This window comes from Ruditapes philippinarum, unplaced genomic scaffold (assembly GCF_026571515.1).
Source record: "Ruditapes philippinarum isolate M1 unplaced genomic scaffold, ASM2657151v2 ctg11745_1_1_1_1, whole genome shotgun sequence".
NCBI lineage: Eukaryota > Metazoa > Mollusca > Bivalvia > Venerida > Veneridae > Ruditapes > Ruditapes philippinarum.
The window spans coordinates 17,729-29,093 of NW_026853491.1; the positions used below are offsets into that span (position 1 = coordinate 17,729).

Sequence of the window (11,365 nt, forward strand, 5' to 3'; positions counted from 1 at the left end):
TATATCACATATGATTGAAAGAAACTAATGTAACAGTTGTTATAGATCTCATCAAATGTACAAATGTACACGAACATGTTTTTTTGTTTTTGTTTTTTTTGTTGTTTTGTTGTTTTTTTTTTGCTGCCGTCGGTGTTTGCCACTGCGGTACTCAAAAATTTATTAATAATAATATAATATAAGATCATGAATCATTTCAATCTTTTTTACAATATGAGTACTTTCAACTGCGTCGTGGGTTCAAGCGAAGTTTGCAGGCTCATTAAACAATATTTAAGAAGATTAAACATTAGCTATATTGTTTAGGAAGTAGTTTATTTCAAGGAAATAAAATCCAAAATCACCTGCAGTGATTTTTTTATAAATGAAAGATGAGAATTAAAATTCTACTCTCTTTTTCTAAAAATAGATGATTATATTTATACATGTAAAATCGAAAACAAAGTGCGTAGAGAATACCAAAATGGTAATGTAATCGTGTACATAATCGTTTAAATATTTTATTCAGATATTTCTTTGAAGGAATATTAATTTACTTCCAACGTTATCGATGGAGAAATCGGATCAGCATGCATTTTTTTATTTTGTAAATTGACTTAAAGATCAACAGTATGTAAGTTTACCGTCTGGAACGGTTATTTATATCTTGCAATTGAAATCGAAAGTAGGAATTCCCTTATTTTCCAATAATTATTAATTTGAAAATAACTGTAAAATACGTATACAGATAACGATACGGGAGAATTTATTACAAAAGCAAGATCGTTTAGCTATAAACAAAAATGGGAAACAAAATAGCCTCACGTAATGAAAAAAATGTGAGTTCGAAATCGGAGGAGGAAGAAGTGGCGGAATTACAGCGTCGTGTAAACCTTGTCATCGTAAGTGTTAAAGATTACAAAAATTATCTGTAACAGCAACTTAAACCTTGGTAAAATTTAGTACATAGTAAACACAATTTCGAGGGAGGGTGTGTACAAAATTGTATCTTCTTTACATAATGAAATGAAATTAGATACGGAGACACTACTTCTCCATTAAAAGCTTTTTGATGAAGGGATAATATTTTTACATTTTAGGACCTTTTATCAAACATATGGTGGCATAAAGGGGTCTTAGGAAGTGAGTGGCTACCATAATATGCCCCGCGATATGTTTTACGTACTATAAATAAACATACTTTAGTGTGGTATAAATTGCAATTAGTCAGAGTGGATGTGACTAAAACTACGCGGTGACGTATTACCTATAGCGTACAAGCTATCGCATGCATGCGTAGTAAATAAAATATTTTCTATGCCCCATATAGAAACATAGCTACAAAGGTCATATTAATTAGCATTCTATTTTAGAACAGATTAAATCATACATCTGTAGAATCAGTATTATTTACATCCACCAGGATATGTTTGAATGTACATTTTAGTATGTTATGGCAAGAGCAATAAATGCGAATAATGTGGTTTTGATTTTCATTCATCTAAAGACCTGACAATACATTGCAAAACTGTACATTTAAGTAACATATGCATACAATTTTATGTTTATAAAAAAGTATGTTTAGTACATGCTTATGTAATTAATTACTGTTTAATATGGTTTCTTCATCTGCAATCTGTGCGAGCAGAGCATTAAAATTTAGTAAGTGGTTTATTTCTCTCATACTACATAACAAGACGTTGTATTTCTCTATTTTTGCAAGCATTTTACTGTTAAATAATATTTTTGTTCGTGCTCGTGTTGTTCAGAAAATTAAATATTATTATAATACTTAATTACTGTCATTATTGTCTTCTTCGTCATCATCATCATCATTACGAACAAACTAAATTCAACTGCTCATATGACAGAGTTAAAATGTTAAACGAAGGTAAAGCCTACATGCTAGGCTCTGTTTGAAATTGACACATGCAGCGTAAACATGTAGCATATCAAACAATACATTGCAAAACTTGGTACTTGACCCCTTTTCTTTCGGTTAATTCTTTATAGAGTGTTGTTCCAGTTTTGTCAAGTTTTATGATGTGCCATATTATCCCATTTACCTATTGTATATGGGAACCCATCCATCCATCCGATGAATAAACTTATTAAATCTAAAAGTAAATCGAAATTAAAAAGTAATTGCATGTATGTACTCAAATTTGGCCGTTTATTGTGATATGAGTGTGTACTGGGGCTAACAGTTAAGTATTATAGATATAAATAATCTCGCAGATTTTCCAGTAGATATTGGTTTAAAGGTTTATGAACTTGTATCTTTGATATAACGGTTTCTTGTTGGGAACTTTTAAACCGATAACATAATTATAATTGTGATTTTGGCAGTTATGATTATTTTAAGATCTTTATTATGTTTTTCAGATGTACCTAGATGAACACGAAAATGCTGTTGATAATATTAGCCATAGTGTACAAACTCAAATGGCATTAGTACTGATGCTTTCCCATAAAATAAGTAACATTGTTAGCATTAAAGGTATATAGCAATATACTTAATTGCTTGTTTCGCCTAGATTGATTATGACATTTGAAAAGACAACAAGATTTACAAACTGGAATTGCAGTATGCATAACAAAAAAATGCTGTCGGCAAGAAATATAATAACAAAATAAAAATTTGATTTAGATAGTAAAATGGATAAGATCAATTATCCGTTATATATCATTTTGAAATTTTCTCCTAAAATCTTATTTAAAACTTATTACACTCGTTTAAAATAATGAAACTCTGAAACAAACGTCGTAAAAACGTCACATTTTGAGCATTACAGACCAGTAATTTAATTGAGCTTGAGCCCTGCTCGTGAAACTTGTGTCAGCTGGAATCAAAACAACTAATTTTCAGATTTTAATTACATTATAAGATATTCCAACTGCATGTATGTCTTGACAGTTAACCATTTTTTAATATTCTTTTTCCCTTAGAAATAGACGGACAAGTAAAAAAGAATGATTGTCCAGTAGCAGCAGTTACTTGTTTGCACTGTACAAGTGAATGGCAAGACTACACAGACAGACTTCTTAGGAGTGTGCAGGTCAATATAACATCGTTCTGTTTGATATATTTTAAATTCATTTAAGGTCATAAATATGCTTAATATCCTTGTAAAGGCATTGATCACATCTGAGAACCCTACCTTCTGAACGTTCTCTTTGTTTTCATATAGAAATATAGTCCAAATGGAAACTGTCTATTAAGAATATTTATTTATTTTAATATTTTTACTTTTCTTACTTTGCATGTTTTCAATAGATAAAATTAAAATTTTTGAACATTTAAAAGTTTTAGTCACCTATTCGTGTAATTATCCAAACCTTTAAGCAAGTAACTCAAATTCAAGAACATACATTAACACAAAAACAACCGAGGATATTTGTTTAGTCAAGAGTAAGATTGGAATATATTTCACCGAGTGAGCACCAAAAGGTACATTTCACGAGTGGCGCAGCCACGAGTAAAATATGAACTTTTGGTGTTCACGAATAACCTTGTGTAGCTGATTCAATTTATATTTAAATGATCAATCTTATTATTATTGTATTGTATTGATATAATAAAGAAACTGATCGACAATAATGCTTCTCATTCTAAATGCCGATTTAAATATTTTTCAGTCATCTTTGCACTGCGAAAGTAAATCTTTGAAAACTTCATTTGAGAGGTTGAAGTTATATGTACAACACACAATAAAAGACTATTACAAGATTGAAGCTGTCACTTCTTTTGGCAAGGAAAACTTATGTGATGGATATAAAGGTTCACCAACGACAGATACTCAGGCCGCTAACATAAATTCCCGATCGGATGTGAAAACTTCAGAAAATACAAAATATGCCAATCAACTTGAAGAAGTAACAAAAAATCATGAACAATACAAAATGAAAGCTGAAGAAAAATTGCAAATTTTGCAAGAGAAAAAGGAGAGTTTGGAAATAACTATAAAAGAGATTCAGAAAAATAACGAAGGCCTAGAACATCAGATACAAGTTCTACAAAGCAATATTAAAGAGTTACAAACGAAAACGATTGCACTGGAAGAGGATATGAACAGATCAAAGCAGACAAGTAAGTGCTGATACTTTGGTTATATTTTTTAAAGTGCAGAATATGTGAAATATGACTCACATGAAGTATTGATTCATAGATAAGTGAAGAAGACTGTGTGGAAATAAATTACAAAACAAATTTATTACATGCTTTTCGGTGGTTTAAAGAAATATATCAGTGATATAAAAACTGGTAATTTCACTGTTTGAAACCCCTTTTAAGCCCCTTACGTTGTTTCAATGAAATACCGTATAAGTAGTTATTTCTGCGGGCTTAATATTCTGCGATTTTGGTTAAAATAAGGGGTTTTAAATTTCTGCGTATCTTATTTCTTCGGTGTCATCATTCTCGCATTGATGCTTTTTATTTCTGCGTTTTAATTAAGATATTTTTATTTTTTACAAAATTAACCGATACAAACAGAAAACTTTTAAGTGTAACACTGCATGTGTATAAATATGAAGTGTGAAAAATGAACAATGGTAACATCGCACGTAGACACAATATATTGTACAAATACAAAAGGGTATGTTTATTGCACCCCTCAAACTTTAATAGTATTATTTTAAAATAAACCAAGCTTAGGGTGAGCGAAAATCACACAAAAAGAACAAGTAAAGTAACTTTTTTTCTAATATTTTATTTCATGACGGATACATAAAGAAAAATTCCCATCTACGGTACATGATAATGTAATTACACAAAATAGGTAGTTGACATATTCCGACATACATGTAGACATAGCGAAAGGCTTAATTTTCTGCGGTTTTTAAATCTTCGGTGTCGATATAAACCGCAGAAATAGCAGAAATAAAGTTCCCGCAGAAAAAAGTACTTATACGGTACCAGCGTGCACAGTACTGGGTACCAACTAAATGACGTGACGTCGTAAATGACGTCACGTTGTATTATAATTTGGCGCACTTTTCATTCAGTATATTAGATTTAATGTCTTTTTAAAACGTTTTTTTGCATATAATAAAAAGAAAATTTGTTTAGTTTAGTGTAAGATCGAAATATATTTCACCTTGTGAACACCAAAAGTTCATATTTCACTCGTGGCTGCGCCACTCGTGAAATATACCTTTTGGTGCTCACTCGGTGAAATATATTCCGATCTTACACTGAACTAAACAAATATCCTCTATTTAATTGCGAGACTTACAATATAGAAAAGTCAGTTAAGTTAAAGACATTTTAAACAACTTTATTGTATTTATAATGATGAAATAATAAAAGCTGTTATCCCACACATTGTAGTTTGAACGCTGTTTTTTTTAAATATTAAAATGTGATCAAACGATAAAATTGCACCACAGGCTCGTACAATTATACGGAACTATTTGATATATATTTGCATGTCTTGTCAGTCGAAACACAACATCTATGTAAAGTGTTTGCATTGTTTATACTGCTGTTATTTTAAACGGTTGCACCGTTTTGTTTTGTAAATATTGACTTAAATTTTAGGCACACAAGTTTAACTGAATGCAAGTAGATCAGGTAGTTGCGGGAACTAGAACAATTGTGCGCTTAGTATGTTTTATGTTTTTATTCTGCAATAGATTGCAGCTCAATATATCATTACGGTAACGGCTATAAAAAGAGACAAAAATAAATATCTTGGTAATCCGGTTTAAAACCGACATTTCTATTATAATAGTAAGTTCGATCTGCATCAAACTGATTTTCTCGCTACTTGTTAACGGTTGACATAATACGAGTGTTTATATCAGTGTTTAGTGAAACATATCAACTGTAAGGTTACAGTTACCTCATGGAAACTGCTTATAACTGTAAACAAATATGTTCATTTTTGTGGGAGAGTAGCTTTAAGTCATGGGTGCGGTCATAAGCGGTGACCGAATGATATCGTCAACGTATGTCTCGTGATCACTCATCCTAGTTCTACTTCTTTGGTCATTAGAATGGAATTTACATCGAATGCTATTTTATTTTGCTTAATTCTAGTTACAGTTCAGTTATTTCATAACCTAAAAGGAGGCATGATTTCTACATTATTGTACGAGCTTAAATCGATGCTTGCAACCCAACTGAACATGAAAAGACACGAAGTGCAGTTTGTTTTATGTCAGTCAGAGACGGACGTAAATCCTCAAATACCTGTTTTTGTGTTCTGCATCAATAGTTCACGATTGGGAACAGACGCTGGACTGGCAATACAAAATTTAAAAGGTATAACGTTTAAAGTATTATAGATTAAATGTCTTTACAAATTTCCTAGGATGTGATTTGCTTTCAAGTTGCGAGAAGAAACACTCATTATGCTATACAAAATCATCCATCAACTTGAGGAGAACGTTATCGGCCATTTTTTAACACCATCTAAACCCAGACCAAGGTCGGCACACACTACCCGATTCCTGCAGTATTCAACAACGTCCACTACTTGACGTTATGAAGTTCAAGTTTCATTTCTCTTTGTATTCCTCTGTGAAACAACCTGCCAGTATCTGTTGATGAGGCTCAATCTTTCAAGAATAAGCTGTCTAACATAGCCTTCTAAAGAGGACTTTCATGCACAGTTACCTAGTACCGCCAATTGAAAGGCTTGAGCTATGCCAGCAGGGTCTCGAACCTGGGCACCGCCACAGAAGCTGGGTTGGTCTGAAAAATAACTGTGTACAGCTATTTTCTTCTACTTCATTTCTTTTAAACTTTTTTGTTGCAAAAACTGTGTCCGTGTCTTTATTCTGTCTATCCTATTTTATTTCCCTTTTGTCTTTTTTCTTGTGAACTGTGAAAGAAATGTCAAGTTTGACAGTTTAATGTACATAGAACACTAACATTTTATTTACATTTAATTTATAACACACAGGCGTGTATCAGCAACTTAACTACGGTACAAATATTCCATTTTATACAGAATAATGAAATAAAAAAGGCTGATGTATTTTTCATCAGATCATGTTTTGCTGTTTGATTTCTTTTTCTTCATTATAGTGAAAAGATAATAAGATGTTATGTCTGCGATCTTTTAGTACATTGGTTGATTGACTTACTGCCATTTTAGCAATGATGGCCTATAATTATTGTATTGTAAATGTACATTTGTTTTTGTTTTGTTCTATTTTAAGTGTCATCTAAAATGTCCATATTAATATTCCACCACAAAGACGTTCATGCATTACCAAATCAGGCAAGTGAGAGAGTACTAACAGAACCGGAGTTCAAAGGTCTAGGAGGAATTTTTGATATAGGATTTCTTTCTGGAAAGGGAATATATGCATGTGACATGAACCGTGCTGCTTCAGCTGGCATTGAAAGTTTTCTTAGAGCAGCACAGAGCTAGAAAATAACCAGCTAGTGAAGGATTTTTTACGGACAATCGCATTGTTTTGACGTGCCATTTGGTTTGAAACAACTATGTATATGCAATCATAATTATTATGGTGTAAATTTTATCTGCGAAAATATTTGCATGAATTTGCTTCATTTTCATAAATGATCTTTCATTTCAAAATATTTTTTTTTGGTAACGGGTTGACAGGTAACATTTTATAGTTAATGATTTTTTTGTCATTATAACTTGAAGTGTTCAAACTTTATATAATAGAGGACCAATTTCACTTTTTTTAACATTGTTACATATGCATTTTATACTAAAATGTATAAAAAGTTAAGGTTTAAGGTTTATGATTATTTTGTCAATATGAGAAGTATTCAAACTTAATAAAGTCGAGGATCAATTTCATTCTTTTTCGACACTGTTATAAATAAACTGTATAGTAAAACGTATAAAATGTTCATTTACAAGTAAATGATTATTATGTCAATATGAGAAATGTTCAAACCTGACATAGTTGTGGACCAATGCCATTTTTTCTTTCGATACTGGTATATATATACATTGTATAGTCAAATGTATAAAATGTAAGTTTCTATTTTGTCAATATGAGAAGTCCAAAGTTTATATACTCGAGGACCAATTTCATTCTTTTTCCATACTGGTATATACATATGTATATACATTGTATAGTCAAATTTGTGAAATGTTAAAGTTTATGACTATTTTGTCAATATGAGAAGTTTTCAAATGTTACATAGTAGAGGACCAATTTCATTTTTTTCGTATATATATTTAATCGAATGTATAAACATGTGAATCAAATACATATATATATTATAAATAATTTGTGTTTTCTTATTAATTGTTTATTGATATTTTATTGAAAATTTCAAAAATAATGTTATTGAATGCAGTAAAAATATGGAAAAAGGGTGATCCCTCAGAAGCTATGAAAACAACAGTTTTAGATTAAAGATTGCTCTGTTTGATTGAATCTGCTCATGAGAGATAATTTTATGGTGCAGCATCATTCATTCTCCGAAGCACCGGCTAAATCTATATTAAATATTCATACACTAATAGGGGGAAGTAAAGGATGGAATATAAAAAGATATAAGAGTGTTTTCCAAAGGCACTTGCTGCAGAATCTTAGAATTTAAAGGAACATGTATGCCTAAAGATAAATTTTCCTTTTAGAAAAGACAAATATGTGTTCAATGATTATTTAATTCATAGATTTATATCATGTTAGCTGCTTATCACGTAATACTTGGAAATGAGCCATAAAAGTTGCAAAACGCAAACAATGAGATTTCTGTTTGTGTACATTATGCTTAGTCATTATACCTTAACTAATGACTACAAAGCTAAGTATGGTACTGCTATATGGCCAATGAGTTTAAATTCGGAAATTGTAAAAAATCAAGAGTAAAAAAATACTTTTGAGAAATAAAGACTTAATCTGTCTTCAAAAGTAATACACGTGTTTCATTGAAGCTAAGAACTCAAATGAACTTGAACAACATTTTGTATTCTTTTTATTCCTCTTCCATAACCCCAAGCAAAATTAAATGACACCTGAACATATTTAGTTGTCAATGACAGAGATTATATAAGTAACATTAATCATCGGGTTGAAAGAAATGATATGAATATTGGGTAACATTTTTGCAGCAGGTCTTTCAATCAAAACGAATTCCATACGTGATATACATATGCCTTTGTACTAATGAAAAACCAAAAATATCAAATATATCCTTATCACGGACTTGTATATTTCCAGGTTTTTAATACTAAATGAATTTATGTGTATTACACGGACCCAATGGATAACACTGTAAAGAAGAAATGGACAATACGTTTTATACCATCTACATTGCACATGCTAGTCTAATTTTAGTGTTGACCTGTTATGCCGTATTTTCATTTGCGACCTTTGCGCAAAACAGTTAATTGTCTTGCTGAAGCTGTGATAGCTATAAGAAAGAAATATAAATATGTTATCAGTTTTGTTGAATCCGTCCTCTATATGTGTCCTATTTATATACCTCCAAAATTCGCTCCAATACTAGATGCAGCATCATTGAGTTTTATAGAATTAAACATTGCTTTTTTGCGTCAGAATTGCCTTGAATTCAAGAACCGCTCTGGTTGAGTTTGGTAATCCATGGATGTCTTTTAAATGAAATCTTAGGATGACAACTTTGATGATACTGAAAATAACTTTGACAATAAATATCCAAGCTTCTTTACATTAAAATAAAAAATAAAGAAAAATAACAAAATAATGGTATCACTATATTCTCTATTTCTATTTTACGCCCTAAACAACAAATTTGAGTAAAAGCGTTATAGGATTTCTATTACGTATCTGTCCAATCTACATATTTTCATTTAAAAATGTCGCTTTTCTATAAGACATTTTAAGGGTGATTTATGATAATTTTTCATCTTTTATTTGGTGCCTACGTACATAGTGTACGTAAAACACATAAAATAAGCTCGATTTCCGAAATAGTTTAAAATAAAATTGATTTTCAATAAAAGAAGCAGCAGCAACAACAATAACAACATTGATAACCATTAATAACCACATACATCAATGAAATAGTTGTATGAAGTGTGAAAGACCTTTGCTACTTGAGTCTATAAATATTCTCCTGAGCACTGAAAATAACGTTGAAGTGTGTCTTGCCAATTTCCTTAATAATGCATGCCCTACTTTATGAAAAGGACAACTACCCAAATGAAATGTCCTGGTATACCTAAAATGTGGAATTTTTCGAATTTTGCCACTAATATACTGTGTGCAAAATAATACTTTATGAAAAGAATCATCCCCATATATTGCCTGTAAAATTGTAAAATAAACATAATATGATAATATATGGCATACAACTTTGTTTTAAGTACATGTTCTATATTTTCTCTTTTTCTTTCTGAAAGTTTGACAGGCGTTAGTACATGTAGTATTGGATAATATATAAAAATAATTACAGTTCCTTTATTTATATCTGGGAACATGCATAAGAACGCTCTGCGTTTGCACTGTTTTGTTCTTTTAAATCATGTCATTATTCGTGCAGCTCTTGAATAGGGTTCAAAGAGACTAATTAAATTTAAAAGAAAGTCCACTCAATGTCCATTATATGTCAACAACCCCTTTCTAATAATCATCAATTATATAATTTATGAAGAAATAATTTTCACAAACACCCCATTTTTCTAACATAAGAGTGTTCTAATTGTTATTCTGTCCATTTCATACGGACTTAAACTATAACAAAGAAAGACATACGTAAAGCAAATGCGCAAATCCTTAATATCATTCGGATTCCAATTTTCTCTAAAACTTACAGCTCAAATTCGAGTATACGTTACAATTTATCCAAAGGAATGTAGCCAATAATTGTTGTTGTATTGTTTGCCATTACCAAAGGGAAAATTCAATACAATAATCAACAAGAAAAGCATTGATGCAAAGCATCAAAGGGCGTCCAAGCAAGAAATAAGAAAGTGAAGATGAACTAGTAGACATATGATGTCAAGATATTCTTATAAACTTTTCAATGGTTAATTGGTTTTTACCAAAATGAACGGACGGAAGACATTGTTCATTATGAACTTTGATTGGCAACGGATATACATGTATACAATCATTTATCATCCATACCCATGTGTAACGCATGATCAACACCACACTTGTGGAATTGTCCCTTATTATGTATTCGCTATTAGCGAAGACCCCCTCTTAAGGTATCTGTTCACACTTAGTAAAAATATGACACTGGTTATATTACCATGTCATGTTGAGCATTATTGTTTATTATACAATAATTGTAATATCTATTTTAATAACAAAAAAATTAATACAGATTTTATGAATATTGTTTTCCTCTCTCTTTTTGTGTTTTTATGTGCTATTTTAATACTGAGTTTTTTACGTTTACTATTCTTTTTTTATTAAAATTGTAAAGTAAATTTTAAGAATTCAAATGTCATAT

General features: G+C 30.7%; 1 protein-coding gene across 1 annotated transcript; it reads left to right on the forward strand.

Annotated features, from left to right (window-relative positions):
• The first annotated feature begins 443 nt into the window (after positions 1–443).
• LOC132737041 (uncharacterized) lies at positions 444–8,172 on the forward strand. Its single transcript, XM_060724275.1, has 6 exons — positions 444–881; positions 2,365–2,479; positions 2,929–3,038; positions 3,619–4,069; positions 6,023–6,247; positions 7,150–8,172. The coding sequence occupies exons 1-6, from the start codon at positions 783–785 to the stop codon at positions 7,362–7,364; spliced, it is 1,215 nt and encodes a 404-aa protein (XP_060580258.1). The 5' UTR covers positions 444–782; the 3' UTR covers positions 7,365–8,172.
• Positions 8,173–11,365: the final 3,193 nt, after the last annotated feature.